General features: G+C 45.2%; 1 protein-coding gene across 1 annotated transcript; it reads right to left on the bottom strand.

Moving 5' to 3' along the window:
* Window positions 1-1024: 1024 nt before the first annotated feature.
* LOC125514038 (uncharacterized) lies at window positions 1025-1801 on the bottom strand. The gene has a single exon (XM_048679284.2). It carries the CDS (start codon window positions 1593-1595, stop codon window positions 1203-1205), a length of 393 nt encoding a protein of 130 aa, XP_048535241.1. The 5' UTR covers window positions 1596-1801; the 3' UTR covers window positions 1025-1202.
* Between the last annotated feature and the right edge of the window lie 20009 nt (window positions 1802-21810).

Raw genomic sequence — 21810 nt, forward strand, 5'->3', positions numbered from 1 at the left:
GTTGCATTTGGGGGGAAATTTGACAGTACGGTGTTTGTCGTGGGGTCAGTGAGCTGAGGATGGGACACGCCCCCGTGTGCCGGCGACACTCACGGGACTGCGGCTCTGCTCACATGTGTTCGTTTGGATTCTAGACTGGCGGGCAGCAGGTATGTTAATGTTTGTTGCTTTGCAGAGATAAGATGCTGAATGTCAGGTTAATTTCACACAAAAAAGATTAAAGCTGTCACACCCGTCCGAATGGTTTCAGTCACGATTGTTAGCATGCTGCGAAGCGAAAATACTACTCCTCTGCAAAGTAAGTAATGATCTAAACGCTCTTATATTTCTTTATGGAGAAATTACAGTCCAATTTTGGTTTTAGAGCAAGAAAATATGGATTTACAGTAGGCTGCTTGATAAGTTATGCTCCATTTTGTCATGGGCGCGAAAATTCAGAAAAAGAAACAGGTCTTGATCGCCCTATTTTGTGCGCGAAAAATACATAAACAAGGAGGAGAAAATGGCCCTCCGCAGCGGCGAACAGCAGCCACAGCATGGCAAAAGCCGCCTGCAACTACAGTAGTGGATAGCAGAAACAACAAAGGGGAGCTCGTTTCTTTAATGTGACACACATCTGGCCATGTGCGATGGAATCTCGGCACCGCTTCTGCTTTGCTCAACTCCTAACGACCCGCTAATACTACTTTTTGATTATGTTCTATGCCCAACAGAAAGGCAAAAGAACACAACAGCTCAAAAGGCACCCAAAGTAGCACAGTCCAGCCACGAACCCACAGTTTACAAATAGTTTAACCTGACAGCGGCAGCACTTGTTTTTACGCCTCAACTTTTCCACACATAGCAGATGGTGAAAGTATTTCAGATGAACTTTTGCAAACATAGCAGATGGTGAAAGTATTTCAGATGAATGCAGCTCTTGCATTCTAGTCAGGTCACCTCTCGTTCTTCATCTGTTTCACACAATCTCCAAAATTTCACCGGAAAAAATTGCACAAGCTGATGGAGGAGGAGCGGAGGAGGATTAACCAGCACAAGTTTAACCCTCATAGTTAAGGAACAGGAACGAATCAAGAGCACTGTACACATACATCTACTACGAGTAGCATTTAGCAGGAGGTGATCAAAACCCAACCTTATAATTAGTAAAGTGATTAACCATCACCGACGGCGCCATCATCTACTAGACCACTAGCGGTAACTCAGTAGACCTCCTCGGGGATGCTCTGGAGGCCGGGCTCCCACTCCCCGCTCGCCTGCATCCGCCTCGTCTCCTCCGCCGCCCTGCGCATGCTGCGCCGCCGGAGCGACTGCAGCCTCTGCTCGGCGTCCGTGCCGCCGCCCGCCGCGCGCTGGCGGCTGCGGCGATCAGCAGACGCCGCAGCGGCCGCCACCTCGCCGCCGGTGCCGAGGGCGGCCACCATCTTCTTGAGCTCGCGCTTGCTGACCACGATCTTGACGCGCACCGCGCCGCCCACCTCCTCCCGGGACAGGACGCGCCCCCCGTGGTGCAGGTGCTCGAGCGCCTCCGCGGCCGCCTTGGACTGGTGCCGCCCGGCCACCGCGTCCCTGGGGAAGAAGCACCTGGTCGCCATCGATCTCGCCGCGACGCGATGCGATCGTTGGCCGCCGCCGCCGCCGCCCGCAAGCAAACGAGCCCCGGTGCGGTGTCTGTCCGCCGGCGGGCAAGCAGTGGTAGCGCTCAGTCCTTGCTCCTCCGACGTTCCTTGCAAGCCACAGCAGAAAGGCTAAAGCAATGGCAAAGTGAATGTGCGGGCTGTCGAGTAATGCGACATGCTAACATGCTTATATACTGGTTGGGCCGCATTAGGGGCCTTGCCTTTTGGTGAGCCGCGCAGCCCCAACTGTCTCCGAACACACCACCCCAGGTCCCTGACCGGTGGGCCAGCGCCCAGGGGGGCCCGGCCCGGCTCCCTCGCCACCTGTGATGAGTGCGTGTCTGTCCCATCCCATACCTTTCTTCTCCCAAAATCAATAGCACTGTCAATAGATTTACAGAATGGTAAACAAATGCTCTATCTTTTTTAAGACTCGAAACAATCATGGGACCGAGACTTATTGCCGTGGCAGTTGAGGAGAGAAATGGATGCCTCACATGGCCGTCCCTCTCGCAGTCATTGGGACGATCCATGGGGGGAGGCCCTTGCAAGTAACGTGTTATCACAACGCGATGGGGACTCCAACTCGACGACCCGTGGAGCCTACGGTCGTGTACGTTCTGGTTACGATGGCGCAGTTTGACACGGACGCCCCTGGCCACAACAATGACCCCCCCATGTTCCCTCTTGCTATCTGGATAGGTTCGATCGTGATTTTGTGGTGGTAGTACGTGCATCCTCACATGTACTGTGTGTGTACTGTGTAGTGTAGAGATGTATGTATGATCACATAGCGCGGAGCCTGGAGGTGCTGGCGAATTAGCGGTGCATGGTTTTGAAATGCAGGAGGCTTGATTCTGCAATGCTCGATCGCAGTCTCTGGGGTGTAGCCATTGGTGTCCCTTTCAGGTGGTTCGGAACTGAATCCTCTCGTGTGGTGACCTGGCTGTGCTGACGGAAACGGTCGAGCCGACGGTCGCGAAAGACGTTGCTACTTGCTATACATATGATTTTCTCGAACTCGATCTGAATATAACATCTTCCACGCATTTCAAGCTAACTACTACTCATAACCGTCAGTTGGTTAACAACGGGCATCGGATCGGCCTCTCTTGGGAAAAAAGGCCTACGCCTCAATGGGTACGTGGCCGCAATTGAACCTGGCAGCTGTCAGCTCCTGTTTGTTAATCAATGTGATTGTTTGGTTTGACATTGGTTGTTAGCTTGATTAATCCTATTCCTACGTGCCATGATGAGGAGCAATCATCACCGACGTACATCTATACTAGTACTACATCGACGCGGATCGATGGACGGTGAGCCAACCTCCATGATTGACTGCAAACCGCAACAGTAACGCGGAACCCGCCCGCGACGATCATGATTAAGGCGCGCAGGTCTGAAAACCAGCGGGAGCGGACGCACGCATGACGCGACCCATCTATAGCTTGGCTAGACTATCCGTTGTCCGTAGCATGCCAAGTGTGTGTGGTGTACAAACGACGAGATTGCATCACCAAACTAGGATATACCCTACGGCCGGGGTCGTTGAGCGACGAGCTAGCCGGTGACGTGCATTCATGATTGATCCTCCGAGACAAGATGTTAATTTACAGATGAAGCCTCTCAGTGTGTGAAATGAATTCAACTGCTAATTGGTTTTCTCTGCTCATGATTAATAACTTAACAGACTTGTCAATGCGCAGTCTTTGGCAGTTTGGCTTTCTTTAGGAGGGCTTGAAAACTAGCTAGCTTTGGGGCTTTGTACAGTGCATTGCAGGCCATGTTTTGAGGAGGAAGTAATATGGGGCGGATGCAGCTAGGCCCGTCGTAGCGGCCGTTTCTTTGTGTGCAAACCAAACCACTGCATAAACAAACACGCAGACAGATAAACAATCCCGTGGAGCTGACGAGGATAATAGCTTTCTTCACATGCACAAAAGCTAGATCGCTGTATTTCGCGTGCTGTGGGGCCGCGACGTCGATCGCCCTGGCCCCACACGCCAGCCGCATTTCTTCTCAGGTGTGGGCAGCCTAAATACCTGATGCCCACATCATGGCCCGATTGGTTCGATCTTATCGTGACAACTCGCTCAGCTGGCTGCTTGGTATCTATGCTTGAGTATGTGATACACCATGAGCACAGTGGCAAAGCGTGGTTAAGTCGGGCAGCTAGCTAGCTCTGCGGCTGTTCTTGTTTGCTTGCGTCTGAAACCCGGAATACATGCAGCCAAGTAGCGTGAGGTGTCCACGCTACGGACAAAATGCATGTGATTGCGCTGCTTTTCAGGTCAAAATTATGCGTCCAAGCGTTTTCATGTTGTGGGCTATCTCAGTCTCGCCGGAGTTTGCGTTGAGAGCACTGTGTTCCGGGATGGATCTAGCGCGAAATGCGAATCGGACGCTTGTGTGCTAAGCTTAAATATGAATCACCTAGGCTAGCTAAGTAGCCTAGCAAAGGTGCTGTGTTCCTTTGGAATGAAGGATGCAATATTTTACCACGTAGCACTGCTAGTTGGGTTGACCAAATTAGCGCCCATTTATTCAGCATGTAACCTTGCAGTAAAGAATGGGATAGATCGGCAATATATTAGTAGAACGGTTTTTGAGATCACAACATTTTTTAAAGTAATGCGATCAACATTGGCATACACGGCGGACACGTACGCATGGCTAAGTACGAAGCTCGTCGGTACCTGTACCACGAACTCTTGTTTATTGGAGGTAACATGTACTTCATGTCAAAAGAAAGAGGTAACATGTACTTGATCGGTTGGGCGCAGTGCACATAATTAAAGATGGGGGAAAACTCAAGAGGAAAAAAAGAGAGGTTTTGGTAGTGACGTACTCGTGATGCTAGCATGACGTCCCGGAGCCGCTGATTTTTTTTAAACGGAAAAATTGGTCACGATCAACGAATTATTTGGACGAGCGAGAAGGACGCGTGACATCCAGTACACAGCTTGGGCTACCCAAACAATGTCCGGCCGGGGCCACCGGATCAGCGACCCCCGTCCACCGCTCGCGCACGGGCCGATGGACCGTTCCTTCCACGCGTGCGAGCCGACGGATCGCGCCTCGACGGTCCGGATCAGGCCGACGCCGCTGCACGTCGAGGCTGGAGCCCTCTCCTCGGGAACGGATCAGGCCCACACGTCGACGGGCCGACGCCCCAGATGCGCCCACGCGTTGCCTCGGCCCGCCCGTATGCGAGAGACGTGTTAGCTGCCGCCGGCCGTTGCGTGTCGCGCTCTGTGACTGTGCGTGTCGCGTTGCCTCCTGTGACTGTGCGTTGTCCCCCGGAGACACGCTCGGTCGTTTTCAGGTAGGTCACATGCCGGGCTTAGCTGTGCGTCCGTCCATCAGAGCCTGTGGTGTGCACTGGCTGCGCCGCGATGCTGCCAGCTATCGGCACCGGCGGCAGCGGCTGCCGCGCGTTTTCTCTTCCGTACTTGCGGGCGCGTCATCGTCGACGCCGCTGCGCTGCGGGCTCGTCGTCGGCTTGCGCCGCTGCTTCCGCCGGGAAAGGGTGCCACCGGTCGCCGGTCGGCACGTGGGGTTTGCTTCGCGGGCGGGCGGGCGTCCGCGGAGCCGGGCTGGGTTTCCGGTTGTCTTGTGCGTCGGGACGGTGCTCGATACAGTGGTGTGTAGTGTTCTGAACTTCTGATGCGCAAGTGATGGAAGAAACGAACGCCGTGGCGGTGGTTTGATGGTGATAGCTGGCTGCCGTGGACTAGCTTAGCGGTGGTCGCAAAGGTGACTAGATTGCTCGTTAAATTCCGGTACGGCTGATTGGGTCTTAATTCCGGGTTTGAAAGTGTTGGCCTACGTACGTTCGTTTTCTTAATATCGTGAATCAAATGGACTGAACGAGGAATGGACCAGAGTAGACGGCCAGCTTCTTGTATTGTATCTGCGGCGGCTGTTTTTTTCAGGGAATCTGCGGCTGCCGGCAAGGAGTAGAATGCGGAGTCGCCATGGGTGTCCTTCAACTCATGTCACAGTGTGACGTGGCGAGAATGAATAGAAACAATAATAAAGTGGTAGACGAGTATTAGGCTAGTCATAGTGGGAGTAATTTAGATAGTAACATAATGCACTTTATTTTTTTTGCCTATGTGGCATGTAGTTAATGAGAGAAGAGGTGTTTAGGCTGGTCGTAATATGATACTAGTGTATGATACTACTTTCGTAATGCATAGTATCATAATTTAGTATTTTAGATTGTTTTATTAATTGACATGCATGACACAAAGTAGTACAACATTCAATATGATACGGTATCATGATATGATACCACATCCTTTCTTTCCTTTTTTAAGTGTGTGTCATATCATCCAAAAAGTCTAGTTGGCATGCATGACACCGCTTAAGATACTCCCATTATGACCGGCCTTAGAGTAATATAATATGTTACTGTAACATAGCGTTTTCCGAGAAAGGATGAGTCTACAAGCTAATAAATGAAGTCATCTACTCCCTTCGTTCTTAAATATAAGTCTTTTTTTAGAGATTTCACTATGGATTAGATACGGATCAAAATGAGTGAATCTACACTCTAAAATATGTCCATATACATCCGTATGTAGTTTATAGTGAAATCTCTAAAAAGACTTACATTTAGGAACGGAGGGAGTATGACATTACAACTATGTTACTTTGCATTATAGGGGTAGTAATTTAGACTAGTTTCATATACATGACACTAGTCTAAGTTACTCCTCACTATGACCAGCCTTAGGGCATCTCCAACCCGAACCTCAAACCCCGTATCCGTCCCGACACGGTTTTCCAGACCCCGCAAGCTATCCAACACCGACCATCGGTTCGTACAGCGGTATGGATCATAACTTAGTGTCCAATGTCAGGTGTTCTTTTTTTGCTTGTTTTTGACTTTGCAGAATATCAGTACTAAACAAGGTTCAAATGCCACAAACTTTTTAGAGATTTTTTCTGTCAATAACAGACCCTGGAAGCTTCGATAGGCCACGAGAAGACGAAGGAGTGGCCCACTAAGCACTAGGACGCGCCCTGGTGGTTAGTGGGGCCCACGGGCCTCCGTTTGACCTACCTCCGCATCTATAAATACTCTAAAATCTGGGAATCTACCAGGGAGTCCACGAAATACTTTTTCCACCGCCGCAACTTCCAGAACCATAAGATCCCATCTACAGGCCTTTTCCAGCACTCTGCCAAAGGGGGAAACGATCACAGAGAGGTTCTTCATCATCCTTGCTGCCCCTCCGATGATGCGTGAGTAGTTTACCACGAACATATGGGTCCATAGTTACTAGCTAGATGACTTCTTCTTTATTTTTGATCTTCAATACAATGTTCTCCTCGGTATTCTTGGAGATGTATTTGATGCGATGACTTTTTGCGGTGTGTTTGTTGGGATCCGATGAACTGATGATCAGATCTATCCATGAATATTATTTGAGTTTTCTCTAAACTCTTTTATGCATGATTGTTATAGCCTCGTATTTCTTCTTTGATTTATTGGTTTGGTTTGGCCAACTACATTGATTTATCTTGCTAGGGGTGCATTGTTATGGGTTCGATCTTGCGGTGCTCAATCTCAGTGACAGAAAAAGACATGACACGCATGTATCATTGCTATTAAGGGTAATAAGATGGGATTTTATTTCATCCGTGAGTTTATCTTGTCTACATCATGTCATCTTGCTTAAGGCCTTACTCCGTTATTTCATGAACTTAATACACTATGTGGATAGCGGTCGACGTATGGAATAATAGTAGTAGATGCATAATCGTTTTGATCTACTTGTCTCAGACGTGATACCTATATACATGATCATTGCCTTGGATATTATCATAATTATTTGTTTTTCTGTCAATTTCCCAACAGTAATTTGTCTACCCACCGTATGCTATTTTTATGAGAGAAGTCTCTAGTGAAAAAATGTCCCCGGGTCTATTTTCTATCATATATTAAAACCAAAAATATCTTGCCGCAATTTTATTTTTATCTATCTATCAAAAACTATGCTGTTTAACCTGCTCGTAACCATTGAGGGATTGACACCCCCTCTACACGTGGGTTTGCTAGTATTTGTTGTTTGTGCGTAGATGCTGTTTATATAGTGTTGCTTGGTTCATATACTGGATTGATAACCTTGGTTACATAACCGAGGAAAATACTTATCTCTACTGTACTGCATCATCCTCTCTTCTTCGAGAAAATTCCAACACAGCTCACAAGTAGCACCCCCAACAGATCTGCTACAACCGCCAGCTCTTCCACGCTTGCCGCCAAGGCCGCCGCACCCTCATTAGCGCGTACCGCCGCCATTGCCGCGGGCTCCGGTGCGCGTATGAGCCGCGTCTCCCCTGCGCCTTCCGCGATGGAGAGGGTGGTTCGAGTTTCTGAGGACATGTGTGATGATAAGGATTTTGTGGAGGTGAGGCGAGGACAGAGGAGAGAAGAAGGCTAGATTTGGGGGCTGCGAGAGGAAAGAGATGATATTTATGGTGTCCCTAACCCTTGCTGACAGTTGCTACAGTTGTTTCGTGTGCGATTATGTGTGTACAAAAAACTTTGAAAATGCAAATGAGTTGTTTAAGGTGGCTAGGAGCATCGCACATGATGCGTGATGCGAGTACTCATGTGTGATGATTTGTAAGTTACACATACTTGTCCTTATGTTAACACGTGTGTGATAGCACGTGACACAACATACGGTTGTGTGCTGGGAATTGTGTGCACCACTTAGTCTTCCTGCGCTCCAGAGAAGAATTCCCGCGTAGCCGCAGGGGTAAATTGTAAAACCCTCAATCCCCTAGCCAGCTGCTAGCCATAAATAAGCACAACAATGGCCGGCAGCGTTGACTAACTACTGATCCCCTTGCTAGCTAGTTACCCGCACATACTGGCATACCCAACGACTAACGACGGGATGCAGTTGGGTGATCACGGAGTCGAGGCTGAAGGCACGATGGTCGGCTTGGCGGTCGACGGCAATGCCGCCTCCTCTCCCAACAACGACTGGAGGAAGCAGTATACGCGGTACGAGTAAGCCGCCAGGTTAGCCCGGGTCGTCCTAAAAGCAAACAGGGATCGCCAGCGGGCGATACTCCTGGCTCGGTGCAGAGTGCGGCAGATGGTGCGGGTGGAGGAGCAGGAACTGCGATGACGCAAGGACAACTGCGGCAGTGGCGGCCGCCGCACGATGCGCGGGCTTATGTCCCTGATACGCCCATTTTGCATCATGTTTTCCTACTGTTATTTATGATGTTTTTATCCATAATAATGCTTTTTGGAGTAATTCTAATGCCTTTTCTCTCATAATATGCAAGGTACACGCAAATAGGGAGAATTTCGGCAGCTGGAAATCTTGACTTGGAAAAGCTATGTCAGGCCACCTATTCTGCACAACTCCAAACAAGCTAAAACTTCACGGAGATTTTTATCAAATATATGATGAATTTTGGAGCAAATAACTACCCAGAGGGGCCCCACCAGGTTGGCAAAACCCACCTGGGCGCGCCAGGGAGCCTAGGCGCGCCCTGGTGGGTTGCACTCAGCTAGGCCCACCTCCGATGCCCATATTATGGTATATAAGTAATTTTTACCTATAAAAAAATAAGGAGAGGACTTTCGGGATGGAGCGCCGCCGTCTCGAGGCAGAACTTGGGTAGAAGCACTTTTGCCCTCCGGCGAGGCGATTCCGCCGGGGGGAACTTCCCTCCCGGAGGGGGAAATCATCGTCATCATCATCACCGACAACTCTCCCATCTCGGGGAGGACAATCTCCATCAACATATTCAACAACACCATATCCTCTCAAACCCTAGTTCATCTCTTGTGCTCAATCTTGTTACCGGAACTATAGATTGGTGCTTGTCGGTGACTAGTAGTGTTGATTACATCTTGTAGTTGATTACTATATGGTTTATTTGGTGGAAGATTATATGTTCAGATCCAATATGCTATTTAATACCCCTCTGATCTTGAGCATGATTATCATTTTTGAGTAGTTACTTTTGTTCTTGAGGTCACAGGAGAAATCATGTTGCAAGTAATCATGTGAACTTGATATGTGTTCGATATTTTGATAGTATGTATGTTGTGATTCCCTTAGTGGTGTCATGTGAATGTCGACTACATGACACTTTACCATATTTGGGCCTAAGGGAATGCATTGTGGTTTAGCAATTAGATGATGGGTTGCGAGAGTGACAGAAGCTTAAACCTCAGTTTAGGCGCTATTCCGTAAGGGACCGATTGGATCCAAAAGTTTAATGCCATGGTTAGAATTTATTCTTAATACTTTTCTCCTAGTTGCGGATGCTTGCGGGAGGGTTAATCATAAGTAGGAGGTTTGTTCAAGTAAGAACAACACCTAAGCACCGGTCCACCCACATATCAAATTATCAAACTGAAGGAAATATGCCCTAGAGGCAATAATAAAAGTTATTATTTATTTCCTTATATCATGATAAATGTTTATTATTCATGCTAGAATTGTATTAACCGGAAACATAATACATGTGTGAATACATAGACAAACAGAGTGTCACTAGTATGCCTCTACTTGACTAGCTCGTTGATCAAAGATGGTTATGTTTCCTGGCCATAGACATGAGTTGTCATTTGATTAACGGGATCACATCATTAGGAGAATGATGTGATTGACTTGACTCATTCCGTTAGCTTAGCACTTGATCATTTAGTTTGTTGCTATTGCTTTCTTCATAACTTATACATGTTCCTATGACTATGAGATTATGCAACTCCCGTTTACCGGAGGAACACTTTATGTGCTACCAAACGTCACAACGTAACTGGGTGATTATAAAGGTGCTCTACAGGTGTCTCCAAAGGTACTTGTTGGGTTGGCGTATTTCGAGATTAGGATTTGTCACTCCGATTGTCGGAGAGGTATCTCTGGGCCCTCTCGGTAATACACATCACTCAAGCCTTGCAAGCATTGCAACTAATAAGTTAGTTGCGGGATGATGTATTACGGAACGAGTAAAGAGACTTGCCGGTAACGAGATTGAACTAGGTATTGATATACCGACGATCAAATCTCGGGCAAGTAACATACCGATGACAAAGGAAACAACGTATGTTGTTATGCGATTTGACCGATAAAGATCTTCGTAGAATATGTGGGAGCCAATATGAGCATCCAGGTTCCGCTATTGGTTATTGACCGGAGACGTGTCTCGGTCATGTCTACATAGTTCTCGAACCCGTAGGGTCCGCATGCTTAAAGTTCGGTGACGATCATAATTAGGGTTTTTGTGTTTTGATGTACCAAAGATTGTTCGGAGTCCCGGATGTGATCACGGACATGATGAGGAGTCTCGAAATGGTTGAGACATAAAGATTGATATATTGGAAGCCTATATTTGGATATCGGAAACGTTCCGGGTGAAATCTGGATTTTACCGGAGTACCGGGGGGTTACCGGAACCCCCCCGGGGGTTAATGGGCCTACATGGGCCCTAAGGGAGAAGAGGAGGGCCGGCTAGGGCAGGCCGCACGCCCCCTTCCCCCTAGTCTGAATAGGACAAGGAGGGGGGGCACCCCCCTTTCCTCTTTCCCCCTTCCCCTTTTCTTCTCCAACAAGGCAAGAGGGGGGAGTCCTACTCCCGGTGGGAGTAGGACTCCTCCAGGCGCACCCCTAGGGCCGGCCTCACCTCCCCCTCTCCCTCCTTTATATACGGGGGCAAGGGGGCACCCCAGGACACACAAGTTGATCTTCGTGATCGTTCCTTAGCCGTGTGCGGTGCCCCCTTCCACCATATTCCGCCTCGGTCATATCGTAGCGGTGCTTAGGCGAAGCCCTGCGTCGGTAGAACATCATCACCGTCATCACACTGTCGTGTTGACGAAACTCTCCCTCAACACTCGGCTGGATCGGAGCTCGAGGGACGTCGCCGAGTTGAACGTGTGCAGAACTCGGAGGTGCCGTACGTTCAGTACTTGGATCGGTCGGATCGGGAAGACGTACGACTACTTCCTCTACGTTGTGTCAACGCTTCCGTTGCCGGTCTACGAGGGTACGTAGACAACACTCTCCCCTCTCATTGCTATGCATCACCATGATCTTGCGTGTGCGTAGGAATTTTTTGAAATTACTACGTTCCCCAACAGTGGCATCCGAGCCAGGTTTTATGCGTTGATGTTATGCACGAGTAGAACACAAGTGAGATGTGGGCGATATAAGTCATACTGCTTACCAACATGTCATACTTTGGTTCGGCGGTATTGTTGGATGAAGCGGCCCGGACCGACATTACGCGTACGCTTACGCGAGTCTGGTTCTACCGACGTGCTTTGCAGATAGGTGGCTGGCGGGTGTCAGTTTCTCCAACTTTAGTTGAACCGAGTGTGGCTACGCCCGATCCTTGTGAAGGTTAAAACAGCACCAACTTGACAAACTATCATTGTGGTTTTGATGCATAGGTAAGAACGGTTCTTGCTAAGCCCGTAGCAGCCACGTAAAACTTGCAAGAACAAAGTAGAGGACGTCTAACTTGTTTTTGCAGGGCATGTTGTGATGTGATATGGTCAAGACATGATGCTAAATTTTATTGTATGAGATGATCATGTTTTGTAACCGAGTTATCGGCAACTGGCAGGAGCCATATGGTTGTCGCTTTATTGTATGCAATGCAATAGCGCTGTAATGCTTTACTTTATCACTAAGCGGTAGCGATAGTCGTGGAAGCATAAGATTGGCGAGACGACAACGATGCTACGATGGATATCAAGGTGTCGCGCCGGTGACGATGGTGATCATAATGATACTTCGGAGATGGAGATCACAAGTACAAGATGATGATGGCCATATCATATCACTTATATTGATTGCATGTGATGTTTATCTTTTATGCATCTTATCTTGCTTTGATTGACGGTAGCATTATAAGATGATCCCTCACTAAATTATCAAAGTATAAGTGTTCTTCCTGAGTATGCACCATTGCGGAAGTTCTTCGTGCTGAGACACCATGTGATGATCGGGTGTGATAGGCTCTACGTTCAAATATAACGGGTGCAAAACAGTTGCACACGCGGAATACTCAGGTTAAACTTGACGAGCCTAGCATATAGTAGATATGGCCTCGGAACACGGAGACCGAAAGGTCGAGCGTGAATCATATAGTAGATATGATCAACATAGTGATGTTCACCATTGATACTACTCCATCTCACGTGATGATCGGACATGGTTTAGTTGATTTGGATCACGTGATCACTTAGAGGATTAGAGGGATATCTTTCTAAGTGGGAGTTCTTAAGTAATATGATTAAATGAACTTAAATTTATCATGAACTTAGTACCTGATAGTATCTTGCTTGTTTATGTTTGATTGTAGATAGATGGCCCATGTTGTTGTTCCGTTGAATTTTAATGCGTTCCTTGAGAAAGCAAAGTTGAAAGATGATGGTAGCAATTACACGGACTGGGTTCGTAACTTGAGGATTATCCTCATTGCTGCACAGAAGAATTACGTCCTGGAAGCACCGCTAAGTGCCAAGCCTGCTGTAGGAGCAACACCAGATGTTATGAACGTCTGGCAGAGCAAAGCTGATGACTACTCGATAGTTCAGTGTGCCATGCTTTACGGCTTAGAACCAGGTCTTCAACGACGTTTTGAACGTCATGGAGCATATGAGATGTTTCAGGAGTTGAAGTTAATATTTCAAGCAAATGCCCGGATTGAGAGATATGAAGTCTCCAATAAGTTCTATAGCTGCAAGATGGAGGAGAATAGTTCTGTCAGTGAACATATACTCAAAATGTCTGGGTATCATAATCACTTGACTCAACTGGGAGTTAATCTTCCTGTTAATAGTGTCATTGACAGAGTTCTTCAATCACTGCCACCAAACTACAAAAGCTTCGTGATGAACTATAATATGCAAGGGATGAATAAGACTATTCTCGAGCTCTTCGCGATGCTAAAAGCCGCGGAGGTAGAAATCAAGAAGGAGCATCAAGTGTTGATGGTCAATAAGACCACCAGTTTCAAGAAAAAGGGCAAAGAGAAGAAGAAGGGGAACTTCAAAAAGAACAGGAAACAAGTTGCTGCTCAGGAGAAGAAACCCAAGTCTGGACCTAAGCCTGAGACTGAGTGCTTCTACTGCAAGCAGACTAGTCACTGGAAATAGAACTGCCCCAAGTATTTGGCGGATAAGAAGGATGGCAAAGTGAACAAAGGTATATGTGATATACATGTTATTGATGTGTACCTTACTAATGCTCGCAGTAGCATCTGGGTATTTGATACTGGTTCTGTTGCTAACATTTGCAACTCGAAACAGGGGCTATGGATTAAGCGAAGATTGGCTAAGGACGAGGTGACGATGCGCGTGGGAAATGGTTCCAAAGTCGATGTGATCGCGGTCGGCACGCTACCTCTACATCTACCTTCGGGATTAGTATTAGACCTAAATAATTGTTATTTGGTGCCAGCGTTGAGCATGAACATTATATCTGGATCTTGTTTGATGCGAGACAATTATTCATTTAAATCAAAGAATAATGGTTGTTCTATTTATATGAGTAATATCTTTTATGGTCATGCACCCTTGAAGAGTGGTCTATTTTTTATGAATCTCGATAGTAGTGATACACATATTCATAATGTTGAAACCAAAAGATGCAGAGTTGATAATGATAGTGCAACTTATTTGTGGCACTGCCATTTAGGTCATATCAGTGTAAAGCGCATGAAGAAACTCCATATTGATGGACTTTTGGAACCACTTGATTATGAATCACTTGGTACTTGCGAACCGTGCCTCATGGGCAAGATGACTAAAACTCCGTTCTCCGGTACTATGGAGAGAGCAGCAGATTTGTTGGAAATCATACATACAGATGTATGTGGTCCAATGAATGTTGAGGCTCGTGGCGGATATCGTTATTTTCTCACCTTCACAGATAATTTAAGAAGATATGGGTATATCTACTTAATGAAGCATAAGTCTGAAACATTTGAAAAGTTCAAAGAATTTTAGAGTGAAGTTGAAAATCATCGTAACAAGAAAATAAAGTTTCTACGATCTGATCATGGAGGAGAATATTTGAGTTACGAGTTTGGTCTACATTTGAAACAAAGCGGAATAGTTTCGCAACTCATGCCACCCGGAACACCACAGCGTAATGGTGTGTCCAAACGTCGTAATCGTACTTTACTAGATATGGTGCGATCTATGATGTCTCTTACAGATTTACTGCTATCGTTTTGGGGTTATGCTTTAGAGACGGCCGCATTCACGTTAAATAGGGCACCATCAAAATCCGTTGAGACGACGCCTTATGAACTATGGTTTGGCAAGAAACCAAAGTTGTCGTTTATGAAAGTTTGGGGCTGCGATGCTTATGTGAAAAAGCTTCAACCTGATAAGCTCGAACCCAAATCGGAGAAATGTGTCTTCATAGGATACCCAAAGGAGACTGTTGGGTACACCTTCTATCACAGATCCGAAGGCAAGACTTTTGTTGCTAAATTCAGAGTTTTTCTAGAGAAGGAGTTTCTCTCGAAAGAAGTGAGTGGGAGGAAAGTAGAACTAGATGAGGTAACTGTACCTGCTCCCTTATTGGAAAGTAATACACCACAGAAACCGGTTTCTGTGACACCTATACCAATTAGTTAGGAAGCTAATGATAATGATCATGAAACTTCAGATCAAGTTACTACCGAACCTCATAGATCAACCAGAGTAAGATCCGCACCAGAGTGGTACGGTAATCCTGTTCTGGAAGTCATGCTACTAGATCATGATGAACCTATGAACTATGAAGAAGCGATGGTGAGCCCAGATTCCGCAAAATGGCTAGAAGCCATGAAATCTGAGATGGGATCCATGTATGAGAACAAAGTGTGGACTTTGGTTGACTTGCCCGTTGATCGGCAAGCAATTGAGAATAAATGGATCTTCAAGAAGAAGACTGACGTTGACGGTAATGTTACTGTCTACAAAGCTCGACTTGTTGCGAAAGGTTTTCGACAAGTTCAAGGGATTGACTACGATGAGACCTTCTCACCCGTAGCGATGCTTAAGTCTGTCCGAATCATGTTAGCGATTGCTGCATTTTATGATTATGAAATTTGGCAGATGGATGTCAAAACTGCATTCCTGAATGGATTTCTGGAAGAAGAGTTGTATATGATGCAACCATAAGGTTTTGTCGATCCAAAGGGAGCTAACAAAGTGTGCAAGCTCCAGCGATCCATTTATGGACTGGTGCAAGCTTCTCGGAGTTGGAATAAACGCTTTGATAGTGTGATCAAAGCATTTGGTTTTGTACAGACTTTTGGAGAAGCCTGTATTTACAAGAAAGTGAGTGGGAGCTTTGTAGCATTTTTGATATTATATGTGGATGACATATTATTGATTGGAAATGATATAGAATTTTTGGATAGCATAAAGGGATACTTGAATGAGAGTTTTTCAATGAAAGACCTCGGTGAAGCTGCTTACATATCGGGCATTAAGATCTATAGAGATAGATCAAGACGCTTAATTGGACTTTCACAAAGCACATACCTTGACAAAATTTTGAAGAAGTTCAAAATGGATCAAGCAAAGAAAGGGTTCTTGCCTGTGTTACAAGGTGTGAAGTTGAGTAAGACTCAATGTCCAACCACCGCAGAAGATAGAGAGAAAATGAAAGATGTTCCCTATGCTTCAGCCATGGGCTCTATCATGTATGCAATGCTGTGTACCAGACATGATGTGTGCCTTGCTATAAGTCTAGCAGGGAGGTACCAAAGTAATCCAGGAGTGGATGACTGGACAGCGGTCAAGAACATCCTGAAGTACCTGAAAAGGACTAAGGATATGTTTCTCGTATATGGAGGTGACAAAGAGCTCATCGTAAATGGTTACGTTGATGCAAGCTTTGACACTGATCCAGACGATTCTAAATCGCAAACTGGATACGTGTTTACATTGAACGGTGGAGCTGTCAGTTGGTGCAGTTCTAAACAAAGCGTCATGGCGGGATGTACATGTGAAGCGGAGTACATAGCTGCTTCGGAAGCAGCAAATGAAGGAGTCTGGATGAAGGAGTTCATATCTGATCTAGGTGTCATACCTAGTGCATCGGGTCCAATGAAAATCTTTTGTGACAATACTGGTGCAATTGCCTTGGCAAAGGAATCCAGATTTCACAAGACAACCAAGCACATCAAGAGACGCTTCAATTCCATTCGGGATTTAGTCCAAGTGGGAGACATAGAAATTTGCAAGAAACATATGGATCTGAATGTTGCAGACCCACTGACTAAGCCTCTTCCACGAGCAAAACATGATCAGCACCAAGGCTCCATGCGTGTTAGAATCATTACTATGTAATCTAGATTATTGACTCTAGTGCAAGTGGGAGACTGAAGGAAATATGCCCTAGAGGCAATAATAAAAGTTATTATTTATTTCCTTGTATCATGATAAATGTTTATTATTCATGCTAGAATTGTATTAACCGGAAACATGATACATGTGTGAATACATAGACAAACAGAGTGTCACTAGTATGCCTCTACTTTACTAGCTCGTTGATCAAAGATGGTTATGTTTCCTAGCCATAGACATGAGTTGTCATTTGATTAACGAGATCACATCATTAGGAGAATGATGTGATTGACTTGACCCATTCCGTTAGCTTAGCACTTGATCGTTTAGTTTGTTGCTATTGCTTTCTTCATAACTTATACATGTTCCTATGACTATGAGATTATGCAACTCCCGTTTACCGGAGGAACACTTTGTGTGCTACCAAATGTCACAACGTAACTGGGTGATTATAAAGGTGCTCTACAGGTGTCTCCAAAGGTACTTGTTGGGTTGGCGTATTTCGAGATTAGGATTTGTCACTCCGATTGTCGGAGAGGTATCTCTGGGCCCTCTCGATAATACACATCACTCAAGCCTTGCAAGCATTGCAACTAATAAGTTAGTTGCGGGATGATGTATTACGGAACAAGTAAAGAGACTTGCCGGTAATGAGATTGAACTAGGTATTGATATACCGACGATCGAATCTCGGGCAAGTAACATACCGATGACAAAGGGAACAATGTATGTTGTTATGCGGTCTGACCGATAAAGATCTTCGTAGAATATGTAGGAGCCAATATGAGCATCCAGGTTCCACTATTTGTTATTGACCGGAGACGTGTCTTGGTCATGTCTACATAGTTCTCGAACCCGTAGGGTCCGCACGCTTAAAGTTCGATGACGATCGTAATTAGGGTTTTTGTGTTTTGATGTACCGAAGGTTGTTCGGAGTCCCAAATGTTATCACGGACATGACGAGGAGTCTCGAAATGTTCGAGACATAAAGATTGATATATTGGAAGCCTATATTTGGATATCAGAAACGTTCCGGGTGAAATCGGGATTTTACCGGAGTACCGGGGGGTTACCGGAACCCCCCCGGGGGTTAATGGGCCTACATGGGCCCTAAGGGAGAAGAGGAGGGCCGGCCAGGGCAGGCCGCGTGCCCCCTCCCCCTAGTCCGAATAGGAAAAGGAAGGGGGGGCGGCACCCCCCTTTCCTCTTTCCCCCTTCCCCTTTCCTTCTCCAACAAGGCAAGAGGGGGGAGTCCTACTCCCGGTGGGAGTAGGACTCCTCCAGGCGCACCCCTAGGGCCGGCCGCACCTCCCCCTCTCCCTCCTTTATATACGGGGGCAAGGGGGCACCCCAGGACACACAAGTTGATCTTCGTGATCGTTCCTTAGCCGTGTGCAGTGCCCCCTTCCACCATATTCCACCTCGGTCATATCGTAGCGGTGCTTAGGCGAAGCCCTGCGTCGGTAGAACATCATCACCGTCATCACACCGTCGTGTTGAAGAAACTCTCCCTCAACACTCGGCTAGATCGGAGCTCGAGGGACGTCACCGAGTTGAACGTGTGCAGAACTCGGAGGTGCCGTACGTTCGGTACTTGGATCGGTCGGATCGAGAAGACGTACGACTACTTCCTCTATGTTGTGTCAACTCTTTCGTTGCCGGTCTACGAGGGTACGTAGACAACACTCTCCCCTCTCGTTGCTATGCATCACCATGATCTTGCGTGTGTGTAGGAATTTTTTTGAAATTACTACGTTCCCCAACACAAAGTACAGAACACGAATTAAGCCAACATGATGAAAGTGACTAGATGAAATTCCAGTGTACCCTCAAGAACGCTTTGCTTTCTAAAGAGACCATTTTGGCCTGTCATTTGCCTCCAAAGGATTGGGCTACCTTGCTACACTTTTGTTACTACTATCGTTACTTGCTCGTTACAAATTATCTTGCTATCAAACTACTCTGCTACTTACAATTTCAGCACTTGCAGACATTACCTTGCTGAAAACCACTTGTCATTTCCTTCTGCTCCTTGTTGGGTTCGACACTCTTACTTATCGAAAAGAGCTACAATTGATCCCCTATACTTGTGGGTCATCAAGGCTATTTTATGGTGCCGTTGCCGGGGAGTGAAGCGCCTTTGGTAAGTGGAATTTGGTAAGGAAACATTTATATAGTGTGCTGAAATTTATTGTTACTTGTTACTACGGAAAACAATCCTTTGAGGGGTTTGTTCGGGGTACCTTCACCTTCACCGGAACCACAATTAGCTACCCCTCAACCTACTGAAAATATTGAATATGAAATTCCTTCGGGTATGATAGAACAACTGCTAGCTAATCCTTATGCAGGAAATGGAACCAAACATCCTGATATGCACTTGATATATGTAGAACAAATTTGTGGATTGTTCAAGCTTGCAAGTTTACCTGGAGATGAAGTTATAAAAAAGGTTTTCTCTTTATCTTTTAAGGGAAAAGTATTGGCATGGTATAGGCTATGCGATGATATTGGATCTTGGAATTGGAATCGTTCGAAATTGGAGTTCCATCAAAAAATTTATCCTATGCATCCAGATCATCGTGATTGGAATTATATATATAATTTTTGGCCTCGCGAAGGAGAAAGTATCGCTCTAGCTTGGGGGAGGCTTAATTCAATGTTACATTCATGCCCCAATCATGAGATCTCAAGAGAAATTATTATCGAGAACTTTTACGCTCGGCTTTCTCGTAATGATCAAACCATGCTCGATACCTCTTATGCTGGTTCTTTTATGAAGAAGACTATTGAATTCCGGTGGGATATTTTGGAAAGAATTAAATGCAACTCTGAAAATTGGGAACTCGACGAAGGTAAAGAGTCAGGTATTAAAATTAAGTATGATTGTGTTAAATCTTTTTTGGATACCGATGCTTTTCAAAAGTTTAGCACTAAATATGGACTTGATTCTGAGTGAATTATTTTCTACTCATGTTGATCACCGTAAAGAGAAGTGGTTTAAATACGACCCACCTATTAAAGAAGAAATTAAAGAATCAGTGCCAGTTAAAGAAGAAACTATACTTTATAATGTTGATCCAGTTGTTCCTTCTGCTTATATTGAGAAACCACATTTCTCTGTTAGGATAAAGGAACACGCTAGAGTTTCAACTACGGTAAACAAAAGCTATATTAGAACACCTAAACCTGATGAACAAATTAAAGTAGAACCTAGTATTTCTATGGTTAAAGATCTCTTGGAAGAAGATGTAGATGGGCATGTTATTTACTTCTGTGAAGAAGCTGCTAGAATTGCCAAACCTAATAAAAAGGATAAACATAGACCTGTCGCTGGCATGCCCGTCGTCTCAATTAAAATAGGAGATAATTGTTATCATGGTTTATGTGACATAGGTGCTAGTGTGAGTGCTATTCCTCACACTTTATATCAAGATATTATGAATGACATAGCACCCGCAGAGACAGAAGACATAGATGTTACTATTAAACTTGCTAATAGAGACACTATCTCACCAATTGGGATTGTTAGAGATGTTGAAGTTTTGTGTGGGAAAATAAAATACCCTACCGATTTTCTTGTTCTTGGTTCCCCACAAGACGACTTTTGTCCCATTATCTTTGGTAGACCTTTCTTGAACACCGTTAATGCTAGAATAGATTGTAAGAAACAAACTATCTGTGTTAGTTTTGGTGATGAGTCTCATGAGTTTAATTTTTCCAAGTTTAGTAGAAAGCTTCATGAAAAAGAATTGCCTAGTAAAGATGAATTAATTGGTCTTACTTCTGTTGTTGTGCCTCCTACTGATCCACTAGAACAATATTTGCTAGACCATGAAAATAATTTACATATGCATGAAAGAAATGAAATAGATAAGATTTTCTTTTAACAACGTCCTCTGCTTAAACACAATTTGCCTATTTAAACTCTAGGAGGTCCTCCTCCACCTAAAGGTGGCCCTGTGTTTGAATTAAAACAATTGCCAGACACTTTGAAATATGCTTATCTTGATGAAAAGAAGATATATCCTGTTATTATTAGTGCTAACCTTTCAGAACATGAAGAAGAAAGATTATTGAAAGTTCTAAGGAAGCACCGAGCTGCTATTGGATATACTCTTGATGATTTAAAGGGCATTAGTCACACTCTATGTTAGCACAAAATTAATATGGAACCCGACGCTAAACTCGTTGTTGATCACCAACGTCGGTTAAATCCAAAAATGAAGGAAGTGGTAAGAACGGAAATATTAAAACTTCTGGAAGCAGGTATAATCTATCCTATAGCTGATAGTAGATGGGTAAGTCTTGTTCATTGTGTCCCTAAGAAAGGAGGTATAACTGTTGTTCCTAATGATAAGAGTGAACTTATTCCACAAAGAATTGTTATAGGCTATAGAATGATAATTGATTTTAGAAAATTAAACAAAGCAACTAGAAAAGATCATTACCCTCTGCCTTTTATTGATCAAATGCTTGAAAGATTGTCTAAGCACACACATTTTTGCTTCCTTGATGGATACTCTGGTTTTTCACAAATACCTGTTTCTCAACGTGATCAAGAAAATACCACTTTTACTTGTCCCTTTGGAACCTATGCTTATAGACGTATGCCTTTTGGTTTATGTAATGCACCTACTACTTTTCAAAGATGTATGACTGCTATATTCTCTGACTTTTGTGAAAAGATTGTTGAGGTTTTCATGGATGACTTCTGTGTTTATGGGAAATCTTTTGATGATTGTTTAAGCAATCTTGATCGAGTTTTGCAGAGATGTGAACAAACAAATCTTGTCTTGAATTGGGAGAAGTGCCACTTTATGGTTAATGAAGGCATTGTCTTGGGTC

This window comes from Triticum urartu, chromosome 6A (assembly GCF_056163025.1).
Source record: "Triticum urartu cultivar PI428250 chromosome 6A, HENAU_Tu73, whole genome shotgun sequence".
NCBI classification, from domain to species: Eukaryota; Viridiplantae; Streptophyta; class Magnoliopsida; order Poales; family Poaceae; genus Triticum; species Triticum urartu.